The 14,146-nt window shown below is 37.5% G+C and overlaps 1 protein-coding gene across 5 annotated transcripts in view; it reads left to right on the forward strand.

Annotated features, from left to right (window-relative positions):
- Positions 1 to 14,146, forward strand: part of prkg1a (protein kinase cGMP-dependent 1a) — a 143,089-nt gene that overhangs the window by 48,432 nt on the left and 80,511 nt on the right. For all 5 annotated transcript variants that reach the window (XR_012335555.1, XM_065296053.1, XM_065296052.2 and 2 more), the window contains one exon: positions 6,978 to 7,144. Coding sequence is in view for 4 of the 5 variants with exons in the window: in XM_065296053.1 (XP_065152125.1) it covers positions 6,978 to 7,144 (167 nt within the window). In the remaining variant the exon portion in view is untranslated. The remainder of the gene's footprint in view (positions 1 to 6,977; positions 7,145 to 14,146) is intronic.

The raw sequence follows: 14,146 nt of genomic DNA on the forward strand, positions 1-14,146 counted from the left end.
TGGAGTGAATAGCTGAAAAAAATTACCATGGTAACCTAAGTGTCTGGTACAAATGGTCAAAAAAATGTTTCCCATGCTGTCACTGGGGAACCAATGTGAACCATTGAGGTACTAATAAGCATTATTTGGTACAAAAATAAAAACTACTTGTACTTTTTTTAAAGGGTAACATCTCAGAGACCGCTAGGGACCATTTTTTTCTGAAAGTGTAAAATAGAGTAGCTCTGTCTTGTTATAACTCCCTTTCAATATTGTATCATGCAAACAGTATAAGAAACTACAGTAGGTCATGTGATTTATTGGATGATAGTATCAAGTACATATTACTGTAAGGACAGTTGGATGGTGGGAGATGTGGTTGCCATGGTAACGCAATGGATGCAGTATCATGTAAATTCGAAAACTCAAAAGGCAAAAACACAAACGAACTCATTACGCTTTGTTTAAAATGGCATTCATTGACATTTGCAGAAGCATATCATTCATGACCCTCCACAATAGATTTTCCCCAGAAACATTTGAACCGGTAATGATGAGCAGCTCTAGTGATGCTGATGGGACGAAATGACTGAAATGACCAAAGACTGGTGAGGTTTAATAACGGCTTTGTTTAACATACTGATAATATATTTGCTTATCAAAGCAGCATGATACCATGCAGCAGGTGGATCGAGATCATTTGGCTCATGTCATTTACATACGTGATCATCTCTTATTATACACAAAAGTGTGTTGTGTTGTGCTTTAAATGATAAAGAGAATACCAGGGCCACACAACCTAAACACAAAAAAAACTTTGTGTTACAACCTGCTGCCTAAACACAAACAGCTCTCCGTTAATTCATTTGCATCTAGTGGTTTGAGATCACAGGAACATCATTGTTCTGGTTCAGACCAGCGTGGTTTTTCCCATCTGCTGTGTATCTGAATTTGACAGCTCAACACTGTATTAATTTACAACACAACCTGTTTTGTACAAGCAAAGCCTTTAAGCCTTGTGTCTTGTCTTCTGCTATTCTGCTTGTATCTTGAGTTTGTGAGTTTCTTAAGGAATGATTATGATCATTTAAGGAAAAATAACTAGTGAATAGCTGCCAAAACAGCTTTTGCGGGGCTGCCAGATGAACAAACAGACATTAATATTGCTTTAGTCTAAAAGCTTAGTAAAAATGTGTTGGAAGAAGGTTGAATATCTGTGCATGGTCAGGAAGATGACTGTTATTTTTGGAAAAAATAAAACATTTGTCTTTATTCTTGCTTGACATTCTGCAATCATTAATCTGTCCTGCTACTCATTTTGTTTTTGTTTAGTCTTAGCAGTAAACACAAGTACTCTGCTTTCACCTGATATTGAATTATCAAGATTCCTAACATTTGAACGTCTCTCCATCTTCGTCTTTCTGTTTTATCAAACCATTCACCTTTGCAGTGACATTTGATAGGTTACAAATAATGAAAGACCAGAAGTTTTTGATCGAATGGTTTTGAAGTTCTGATTGAAATATTTTCTCTGAGCATGTCTCTGATATATTGACAGTCTGAGGTATTTTGTACTTTAAAATGAATGACTCCATTGGACTCTTTGACATCTTGATATGAGTTTGTCATGTGTTGTTGAACCCTGTCATGTTTCTTGGTATTGTGGTTAAAACTACACTGACTACGTTTATGCGATTATTTCCAATAATCAGAGTAAGGACTTAATCGCAGTATGATGTTTACATGACTGAAGCTAACCTCTATACACTGCTGTTGTGTTATTTAAGCTGTTTCTGGATTAAGGCAGACTGCTGACAGCGGGTCGTATTGACATCAGGAAAAAACTTCCTAATGCCGAGTTTAAAACGAATTTGCGCTTAAAGGGGACATTTCACAACACTTTTTTAAGATGTCAATTAAATCTTTGGTGTCCCCCAAAGTACGTATGTGAAGTTCTAGTTCAAAATACCATATAGATAATTTATTATAACATGTTAAAATTGCCACTTTGTAGGTGTGAGCAAAAATTAGCAGTTTTTGGGTGTGTCCTTTTATAAATGCAAATGAGTGCTCCGATTCGCGTCCTGACGCATTACCACTTTGGGTGTGCGTTATTTTCTTATTATACCACGGGTCTGTTGTATGCTGTATTCTGATTGGCTGAGAAATGTTCCATGGGTGTTGATTATTTTTCTGTAAATCGGACACCTAAGCTGTCAAACGTCTTAAAAATAGGAACCAGAGCAATGTCTGTGGTAACCGTGGTATAAGAGGAATAATTGATTTGCGTCGTGCATTATTACACTGTGGGTGTGCATTATTTTCGTATAATTCAATGGCCCGTTGTCAATTATTCCTTACGTAAAGTGTTTACATGGGCGCTAGGGCTGTAATGATTAATTGCGTGTCCCATTAAAAATGCCTTTGAAATCGATTCAGAATCGATTTTGAATCGCATAGATTGTGCGTGTACTACGGCATTTGGTCAGTAGAAAGTTCTTATCAATCTCAAATCATTATGATTTGGAGTCGTTTATAACGTGCATTTAAAAAAGCAACACTCGTTAAACAAAATCATTCAAAATATTCTTTATTATCATGAAAATACCTGAAACAATTTGAAGAACAGCGATATAAATATTCTTATAGACATTTTCTGGAATTGTGTTTGTAATGCTACTTCTTCTGTGGCACAAAGGGAGTTTCAGCACGGGAGCTCCCCCTGGCTTTGGGATGTGCCGGGATTTCACTGTAATTCATTAAAATTAATTCATTGAGAAAATGCACATTTGCATGATTAATCATTACAGCCCTATTGACCGCATACTGCAATTAAAAACGGCATACGATTATGCTTGCTGTGATTATGAGCTTAATCGCATTATTTTTATTGAAGTATTTTGTATACGTGAGGTAAAGTATAATCGCAATATTCCCGAAATCCAATTATAATCGCATTATGAGGGTGCATGTAAGGGCCGATTCACACCGGCTGCGTGGCGTGTCTGTTGCGTAGCGTGTCTGTTGCGTGTCTTTCGCATGGCAGCTGCGTGGCTTTTCTATGCCCTTGCTTAACAGAAGCGTTTCTGACGCGGCGCTGTTGCTGCTAGCCTATTCTGTATACATGTATGTTTCCTATTAATAAACTGACCTGACGCTTCCAAGATGCTTGCGTGTGGCGTGAAAAATAGGCATCCGCCCTATTCCTAGCATGCGCGCGTTTTCGGCGCCGCTCGAGCCACGCCTGAGACGTGCGTGTCATGCAGGCGGTGTGCACGGTCAAACCTGCTAACATTGGAGCCTACATAAAAACGGACACGCCACGCAGCTGAGACACTCATGCCACGCAGCCGGTGTGAATCGGCCCTAAACGTGGCCAAGCTGGATAACTGAGGGATTCTTGCTGGTTAAGTTAGTTAGGACACCTGATAATGACACCAACAATGCTGGTGAACAGCAATAAATTAACAATTATTGCTCTCCATTGAGAATGCAATAAAAACTTTTTGTGAATTAATAGCTATCCTCGGGAAAGTTCCCTCTCCCATTCCTATTTCCATAAATTTGACTAATTCTGTGGTAACACTTTACAATAAGGTTGTATTTGTAGTAAAAAAAAAAACATAAACTTACAAGCAAAATAGTTTTTATGAATCTTTATGAACAATTGTTCATGTTAGTAGTTAAATGTGCATTAACTAATGTTAACAGATACTGTACAACCTGTTGTGTTGATTTTAATAAAATATAAATAAATGCACTTAACATGAACTATATAATTAATAAATGTTGTAGTAGTATTGTTCATTGTAAGTTCATGTCAGCTAAATAATGCATTAACAAATACAACTTTATGGTAAAGTGTTACCAACTAATTTATTCTGTCCTTCTGTGTTATATACGTTTATGGTTTCACATGGTTTCAGCATCTGGATACCACGACAATAGTTCAGCCGTTACGTCTCCAAGTCCACAACTTACTGCAATTTTCTCAGCTTTGAGCCTTAGCATACTTTGTCCTTTTAAGGGAGGCAGTCTGTAGACATGTGTGATGTGAATATCCTCCTACAAAAGGCAGCGAGTTAAAATCTAAGTCAAACAGAGGTTGATGTGTTTTGGATGTTAGGGAAGGCGGTCACACTGAGCTTCAGAGGTCATTTGCTGTAAATGAGGCCAGCGATCCCTGGACTTCTGGATATAAAACATCTCCCCTGACTCTTCCACCAGAGAGATGATGTCCTCCAGAATACACACAGACATATAAAAAAGTCTAACATGATTACATAAGCCTATCCATACACATCTAGCATAGGTGTAATTTAAGTTTACAAGCTATATTTTTATGGCACAGAAAGAATGCTGATGTAGGTAAAACAAAAAATATCAAATAAAGAGCAAATAAAGCATGTCTCAGTATATTTCCTTCTGAAAAAAAAGACTGTAATCTCACCCCTCTAAAGATTCAGAAGAGATCTCAACCATCACACAATCTGTGCTCATATTTGTCATGAAATCAATGTGTTAAAATCATAGACTGTATAAACCGTGACGTCACCCGTACGTTTTTGAAGAGCATTTTTAAAGGTCAAGTTGGCGGACTCTGTCATTGCCATCTTGGCAGCACTTTACTCATGGATAACCGAAAATAGGCAAAGAGGCGGAACGTGGGTGGACCTGAGGTGCATGGTTGCTAAGACCACGCCCACTTAGCTTTATGGTTGTGACAGCGGGCAATCCACCTGTCACTCAAGTGGCCACGCCCCTAATTGTGCAGAACTTTAAGGCTTTACATAATTAAAAAATGGATGAGTTACAAAAATATTCACTCCCTCACAGTTGTCAAAATTATAGCATTATAGACCAAAAACACTTTTTTTTCCAGGCTGTACACATTTATTAAACATTTATTTCTGCTGTAAAGAACGGCTTTCAACATGGTGGGTCTACGGCAGAGGTCTTCAATCTTTTTCAGGCCAAGGACCCCTTAAAGGATTAGTAAATTTGCTTAAAAAAAAAATCCAGATAATTTACTCACCACCATGTCATCCAAAATGTTGATGTCTTTCTTTGTTCAGTCGAGAAGATATTATGTTTTCTCATTTTAATGGACTTTATTGGACCCCAACACTTAACAGTTTTAATGCAGTTTAAAATTGTAGTTTCAAAGGACTCTAAACGATCCCAAACGAGGCATAAGGGTCTTATCTAGTGAAACGATTGTCATTTTTGGAAATAAAAATAAAAATATGCACTTATAACCACAACCATGTGACGCGCCAGCGCGACCTTACGTAATTGTGTAATGACGTCAAAAGGTCACGTGTTACATATATGAAACCATTTTAAACAATAAACTGGCACAAAGACATTCATTAGTATCATCCGACATACAACAACATCAGAACGATCCTCTTTCTCCACACTTGTAAACACTGGGGTGTAGTTTCAATACGTCATCCGTGACCTCTTGACGTGATGACGTATTACGTGAGGTGGCGCGGTGGCGCGTTATTTTTTACATTTTTATAAAAGTTTTATATTATTATATATGTATTTTTATCATTTCTGTTATTAGCCTATTAATGCATTTTTGTTTGAGACCCAATTTAATTTTTCCGAAAATATAATTTTGAATTTAAACAATGCTTGGAGGCCCCTCGTAATACCACCACGGACCCCCTATGGGATTGACCTATGGAGCCAGTCTTTAGCGGCCAGTCGATTGATTGCAGTTTAAATCACTTCTGTGTTTGCTTCATGAGAGAGACTGGAAGATTACCCCTTGATTAAAATGTTAAGAGAGATTCCTAAATGAACTACAACAATTTTTATCAAATTTTTCTAAGACCAAATTATTTAGGCTTTATTTTTTATTTCATTATGTTTTATTTCTTTAGCAGCTTAGGCTACATCTAGGAGTTTTAGTCTAACTGATAACTTCCTTTTGTCATCTGAGTGATAAGATCATCTTATACGTGTGCATCAGATATGAAAAATGCAATACAGAAAGTATTGGCGAAATATTAAAAGTCTCTGTTTGTGTTGATGGTGAAGCGAGTATGTGTAATGTAAACAGAGAGTGGATCATAGGTAAGCATCTAAGGGATTTAGTAGCTACGCTGTGTGTCTGGCATCAGTCAATGTCAATAAAAACAGAAGAGCTGCTGTCACAATGAAAGTCTTTTTTTTAGAAACATTTGGAGGAAGTTTCATAACAATAATAATGAAATTTATAGCAGATTTTAAAGGTCGCACCCCACAACAATTGTGATTTATCAATCCATTATTCATTTAATCATTTTAACATTTAAAAGTGCATAATGTCAGTAACATTTACAACACACAATTGCAGGCTCAGATAAAACATTTATTGCTCAGAGGTTTTTCTTACTTTGTTTTGATCTTAGTTGTTTCATTAGTGTCAGTTTGTCTCCATCAAAATGGGGACACAAGATGATAATTTTTTGAATTTCTATTAAAATCTTCAATAATCTTAACATTTTTTTGTCATGTTCTTGGCAAATCAAAGCATTGCATTACAGATAAAAAACATAGTTTGCATTTCACAGTCTGTAAAATTTACCCCTGGGTTTCACAGACAAGGCTTAAGGCTAGTCCTAGACTAAAACACGTTTGAGCTGCCTCAACTGAAAATAATTTGCATGTATAGATCTTAAAATTTGCCAGGGTAATTGTTCTCTCTCAAGATAAACACCAGTAACATATTTTTCTAAAGGCATGTTTATAAAAAAATCGTTAAACACCTTTATTTAACTAAGGCCTAGTCCTGGTTTTACCAAAGCCTTGTCTGTGAAACCGGGCCTTAATTGCTTAAATCTATGTATCTGTGTGTGCATCTATGATGCCACCCTTTGTATTCAGTCTTGATTTTTCTTTAAAATCTCCCAAAAATGTATTAATCTGTTTCTCACAGTGGATTTATTCCATCTATTTTTCTGTATTGAATAATCCTTAACTTTAACTCTTTTACTGTGCAGATCTAAGGAACTAATCAAGTCAGCTATCCTGGACAATGACTTCATGAAGAACCTGGAGATGTCTCAGATCCAGGAGATAGTGGACTGTATGTATCCAGTGGACTATGACAAAAACAGCTGTATAATTAAAGAAGGGGATGTTGGATCCCTCGTCTATGTCATGGAAGGTGAGGGATGGGAATGTTTTCCAAAAAAAATGCTTTCAAAAAGATATTACCGGTCAGTTTGTACTTTAAAGGGATGCACCGAAAGGAGAATTATTGACCGAAACTCTAATGAAACACTCAGCCGAACACCGTATACCGAACATGTTTTTTTTTTCGTCTTCCCAAATATCCCCAATTTCTTCACCATTGCTAAAGTTACATTTCTAGAATGTGCTTTTTACTATTGTTATTTCACATTATTTAACAATGAAATTTTTTTAGCATTCCAGCAGACATTAGGGCATTTTTACACCTGGTCACTTCTCAGATCGGATAGCCGTCTTTCTTTTTAAAACTGTTCCACTTACATTCGGCCATATAAATGTTTCTTATCTAAACTGGTATTAGTCTGATATTTTATTAACCCACAAAATGCAAATGCACTATTTATTACTCTGCCTTAGGAAACTTGCAACAAAATTGTTGCGACGATTCATGCCACGAGCAACGGCACTTATGTTGGGCAGCAGATGGCACTTATGGTGGTCTGCTTGCTCAGTCCAGCTGCAGTGCCCATACATTACAGAGCAGCGGGAGAGTGAGATGGCACGATGATTGATAGGACAAAAAAACTTTTTAGAATAAAAAACTTTTGTTAACTAACTTTTTTTTTATATAAGGGAGTTTTTTATTGGTTCTAGAAAGATTTTAAATGATACATTAAACAGGGGGTCAACAGTAGTTCATGCATTCTGACTTATTAACACAGTTAAGTGTCAAAAAACTAGTTGAACGTGTTACAGAGAGTATTTCTGTGCCGAATGCACTTTGCCAGGGTTCGTACAAGTTTCAGAAAGTTTTTTTTTAACACGGGTACATCTTACGTATTATGGGTAGACGTGACATATAATTTCTTTTATGGGCACTTCCCCTGGAAAAAACGCTGAGGACCGAAGGAAAAAACACGGACACTAGAAGTCACAGACATCACTTTACGCAACAGCTTTGTTTTATATCAACAATGGCACAAAAGAAGAAGTTTGTTTTTGGATGTAAGGAGAAGTAAGCCAGCATTATGGAAACAATGCATATAGTTAATTTAACCGGGGTAGCAGCGGAGTTTTGCGTGTGTGTTTGTTTAACACTGGATTTCGTTTAGAAGGTCCCAACCAGGTCATGAGTTGCATGTGGTAAATTAGACTTCTGTGTTATGTTGGAAATTGGTGCGTAAGTGCATCTAATGTAAATGGCACAAACATGTAGTGAATCATAAGTTATCCTGTGTTGTATACTCGTGACTCGCTCCTCCCGCAGCTCGTGACTCCTCCTTCCTGATGTTTCCTTGTGTTTATCGGAAACGATCGCTAGAGCTGATCTGTCTTTTATAAATCTGATAAAACTAAGGACTCTCCGGAGATATGAAGGATGTAATACTACTCTATAGGTACTCAAGATTAACATCAGATATGCAGAAACAGTTTGTGTTATGGGAACTTTAAACTTTTATTGTTGCATGTTTTTTGTGTCTTATCTCTGACACTTTAAAATGCTTCAGTGACATAATTTCAAATGCATGTGCACCTCTCACTCTACGCTGGTTGCTATCTGATCGCATCATTAAAAGCCTCATTCTTTGGGAAAATTGATTTAGTCTTTTCACTAAATCAAAATAATTTCAGTTGCCAAATATTTGGTGCATCCCTAGTGCTTTATACAGTATTTGTGTGAGCAAGCCCGTATTTCGGTTTGTTCTGAAATTCTTAAAGAGATGTCAACTTAAAATAAGGTCTCAAAAAGGACGAAAACGTTCATACAACACATGAGCTATAAGACGTTTAAAGTCACATAGTAACTTGACCCAAATATATCAATGTGATGAGCAGGTTTTTAGTTTGAGGTAAACAATCCCTTTAAGCAACAGGTTGTGAGAGAAAGAACATTTAAATCATACATTTCTATTTATTTTATTAGCTGGCAGTTGTTTTCAAAGCCTCCTTTAAGTCTTTGTAGTGTGCCATTAAGGTCACAGGTCTGACATCTTCACACACGGATTTCGGGCTGGGAAAAAAATCGATTTGATTTTAAAATCGAGTTGGTAGGTCAAATCGATTCATATTTTCAAAAAATCGATTTTTTTTTAAAGATTTTTTTTCTCCCCCTCTGCAGTATAGTGCAGTACATACAGTGTTTCCCAAACATAGCCTCTACTGGGTCCGCCCAGGTAAATTGCGACCCGCCCAAGAAAAAAAATCACTTTACGAATTTCCGTATTTTCTGAACTCGAATGGATGACCCGTGTTTTGTTGAGAGAGCCTGTGAAGATGCACGCGTCATAAACTCATCATCCAGCGCGGCAAACTGGATCAACTGCAGCACATACTGAGCTGAGCACAGGGAACTACACTGCGACCAAAATGGGCGCATATGCTTATGTGCATATGTGTTTATAGCATCCAAGTTGGCTTCATTTTGCGTGCAAGCACGTTGTGTCTCTCCCGTTGAGTGTGCGTTCACGTGCTCTTTGTTTCTCAATGAATTGGGTGCGACGCGAAGCCAGCTCAGTGTCACATTGTATCCTTTCATGTTTCTGAACTTGAGCAGAGTTTTACCATTAGAGGTCTTTCTTCCCTGAGAGGACCCGTATGGTTCCGGGTTTATATTTGAAATGGTCAGTCTGGTCCAGGTCGGTCCTAGTTTATTACTTTGGGTCCCAAGTATGATTAATATTGTGTGTAAAACCAGAGTCGATCGGAGAACGGCCGTGAGCGCTACCTAAAGCTCGAGTGAAGTTTCAGCGTGCTTCCGGTTTCTATGGTGATAACAACTGGCTCTTGTTGCGACCACGCGCTGCATTTTCTTTATCCCATTTTTTCATAATCTTACTATTAATAGACCATATCTTTTCTAAAATCTAAAAAGTTTGCACAGAGATTGTAGCAAAAAGCAGTGCTAATGTCAAGCCCATTGCACTGAAAGAGTGCTCAAAGCTAAAGCTGACTCAGGATATAAAAACGCAAAGCTATAATGTAAATCCTGTCATCGGGACAGCAAGTAGACTTTTAACTCTGAAATAATGAGTGGATTAAGCTTTTTTAATCGGAAAAAGAGAAATAGAAAGCAGAAGCAGTAAAAGTGCCTATCTCTAGAAATTATTACCATTATAACATCAGTCACATTTATAATCTATAGACCTGCACTGTCTATTAATATACTATACGTAGTATTGTATTATATTGAGTTTGATAAAAGGGGTCTAATTGCTTCATATATCAGTGCAAAAACAGTAAGTGTTTTTGTGGTGCTTTGACAAACAGTGTCACCTTTGTTTATGGCAAAGAAAGTTTGGGGTGGTTAGATTAATGAACTATAATGTGAAATTAATATTAATGTTTAATAATTCAAAGTATTGTGTTGTGTCACACATTATTAGTTCTGTGTCACATGTATAGTAGACCATTTTCTGTCGGTGGATTATAATGATTGCCCTTTTCACCAGCTACCACCACAAGTAAATTTCAGATCTGTGGGAAACACTGACATACATTTTGCATTCCTTCCCAATTTTTTGTTGATGCATTTTAATTAAACATAATAAATATAAATGTTAAAAATATATACAGTTTGCAATTATTTTGTTTTAAATGGGGTCGGGAAAAAAAAATCGAATCGAATCGTAAATCGAGTTTTTTATAAAAAAAAATCTCAGATTTTTTTATGGGGACGAATCGCCCAGCCCTACACGGATTATCTGCTGAAGATCTCGAAGTGGATCACTGATATTGACTCTCTGATTAAATTGTGTTGATTAGGTGCCTGTTAATTTGATTTAGTAAGAGAAACCAAATCCCATGAGACCTGTTATGCTGCATTTACACCGACCGCGGTAAGGGCGTGAAGCGCGAGTGATTTCAATGTTAAGTCAATGTGAAGACGCGTTGACGCGTGTCAGGAGGTCCCGCGGCGCGGAAGACGCGTTTCCGCCTCTTTCGCGCGTGAAGCTCGGGCGAAAGGCGCGAATTGAGCGTTGTGCGCGGTACGCGCGGTAAGCGCGAATGGTGCTTTTTGTGCATCTTGCGGTTCACGCGAATTTGCGGCTGACGCCCGAGTTGAAAAATTTGAACTTTGGCGGAATTTCGCGCCGCGTTAACCAATCAGGAGCCTGCTTGCTGCTGTGGTGGCAGCCCCGCCCGGAGTCACTCACTCAAGCAGTCACTCGAAGCTATATGACACAAGTTTTTATTTCTATAGTGGAGACAGGAATAAAAAGGACCTCGCTTGGAAGAGTGTCAGTAAGGACTTTGGGCAACTTGGTAAGTTGTACACGCTTCACTTTTGAGTCACGTGACGTTTATCTACCCGCGCCGTTTATTTTTCCCCATAGTAAGGTTACCCAATACAAAACTGGTAACTCTCTTGATAAATGCACAAGTAACATCAGTCATCTTGCAAACAGACACTCGCACAGTAGTTGCCCCTCCCACAAGAAGCGGAATGCATCCAAATTGTTCAAGCGGCAAACCACGCGCGGTAGACGCGATTTTGACGCCCAAACCGCGTTTGGTGTAAACTCAGCATTAGACTTAACGTGAACCCAACACAGTTCCATTTCTTATGTAATGATTTGATGATGATGATGATATCACTTGAGAAAGCTGCTTGACAAAACACAGTCATGATATGTGAATGCATGCAGATTCATGGGTGCTTTTTACAGTACTTTGTTAAATAGCACTGTTGTTATTGTTTTGGCTCATCAAATTTTTTTGACAACTATTCACATTTTTTGTCAGAAGTTATTTACATAAATACATTTTGAAGAATCATCATTATTTAAATCTTACATAATACACGGTTTCTGCTTATCTTATGTTAATCTTGAGAACCTAGTACATCCTTCATATCTCCAAACAGTCTTATCAGATTAATCAAGGACAGATCAGCTCTAGCGATTTATCCCGAATAAACCCAAGGTCCTGGAGGCGTTCCGCAGGAGGAACGAGTCACGACAAAACATTTTCCCACTATCTCTTGATAACTTATGATTCACTACATGTCCGTGTCGTTTACATTATGCACTTACGCGTCGATTGCCAACAAAACACAGACATATGATGCAGTTTTACTTGACCCAGTCAGGACCGCCCCATTTCATCAAAATCTTAACAAGTTTAAATTTCCCTCACAAACAAAAACACACTTATTTGGTGACGTTGAATCGTATCAGCGCTTGGCTGGTATGTGTGTGTGCTATTCTGGTTAAAGTGCCCATATAAGGACTTCCACTGTACTTTCTGCACTAAAATTGCCCATAAAAGAAATAAAGCAAGATTTTTACGCATGAATCTTTAATGTTCGGAAAAAAAAACTTTCCAAAACACGTACAAACGGCAAAGTGCATTCGGGCTTTAACTGTTTTTATACTTACTATGTTTAGCATGATGAATCCAACTGTTAAACTGTGTTAATAAGTCAGAATGCATGAAATGGCTTTAAACCACCCACCTTTAACATTTATTCACAATCTCAGTAAATAACTTGCCTTGATTTGGTAACACATATATAAAGCAGGTCTCGGAATAGTCTTGGATGTTGATGTTGTGCACTAGCTCTTCCTGATTGATCAATACACCCATCTCCAATGTCATTACATAATGTCAATACAATTTTTTGTCAGCAGTGCTTTACTAGAAGAAAAATTCATATTTTGTGGTACAAATTAAAAATTCGCCCACCACGCCAAATCCTGGCACAATCCAAGAGAAAGATATCTGCTGTATACAGTCTGAGAGCACAATGTTTCTTCATAATAATGAAACAAATAGAATTAATCATACAAAAGCAAGCTTCTCTTGAATTAACACACGCAGATATTCCCACAGAATACAGAAGAAAAACAGAGAATAGAGGATTTGAAAAGAAAGGGGAAAAAGATGACTATTCCTTTGGGTTTCTTTGTCAGAAAGAAAAACAAACAGCAGGGCTTCATTCCTCTGGGCTGAATTATTTACATTTTCAAGCTGCAGAAATAAATGCTATAGATTGCAAAGACGTAGGAGTCTGAGATCCAGAAATACTTTGATGCCTAATAAATCCTCCATTTAGATTTCAGCTTTAAAAAAGGAAACATAATTTCATCAAACCCAAATTCATGGTCTCACAGTAAAGGTCAGTCATGGTGGTCAGAAGATCAATAATAGTTATCTAAAAATGCTGGATTATGTTCAACCCAGTGTTGGGTAAAGACGGGATGAATGGTTTGTAATTTAGCCTCCTGGGTTGTTTCAACCTGAAATGCTGGGTTGTTTTAACCCATCATTGGGTAAATATGAAAACTTTGTGTTAATTTCATCCAGTGGCTGGATTTGTTCTTTTTGTACCTAACGCTGGGTTGAAAAATACCCAGCATTTTTTAGAGTGTTTGAATCCCAAAATGTATTTTTTTGATAAAAAGATTTCATCATATATTAGCATTTAAGCTCTAGGTTACTTGAGAGGCTTCAGCGAAAATAATTAGTTTGGCCTTCGGACAGGAGAGCCGCTGAAGGATGCCTTGAATGTCATATTAGTGTATGTGCTGAAGTCGCCATGTTAATTAACTCTCAATCTGAATAAATAAAGGTACGCTTAATGACTGCAGATAATGTTGACTTTTAAAGTGCATCTTACAACTGATGCAGGATTTCAAAGCATTGCATTACCTCAAAGTCATGATTCAAAAAATACACAGCTGAGTATGCCCTCCACACAAAATTCTTGGCACTTCGTATTTCGGACCGCATTTGTATGTTAAGTACAATCTACTTTTGCCCCAGTGATGTTAGGTTTATGAGTCACGGTTCATTCTTGCTATTTTTCTAATGCAACCCATTCTCATGACATGCGTATAAATAGCACGCAGTGTAAAAAGTCGTGCAATAGGCTTAATACGGTGCGTCCTTTTGTGTCGTTTTATATATTGGTTTCTCATTTGTTTTCTGTTTTTTTTAAACCATTGTCGCTTGGACTTGGGGTTAGATTTGGGAT

This window comes from Paramisgurnus dabryanus, chromosome 20 (assembly GCF_030506205.2).
Source record: "Paramisgurnus dabryanus chromosome 20, PD_genome_1.1, whole genome shotgun sequence".
In the NCBI taxonomy this organism is placed as follows: Eukaryota; Metazoa; Chordata; class Actinopteri; order Cypriniformes; family Cobitidae; genus Paramisgurnus; species Paramisgurnus dabryanus.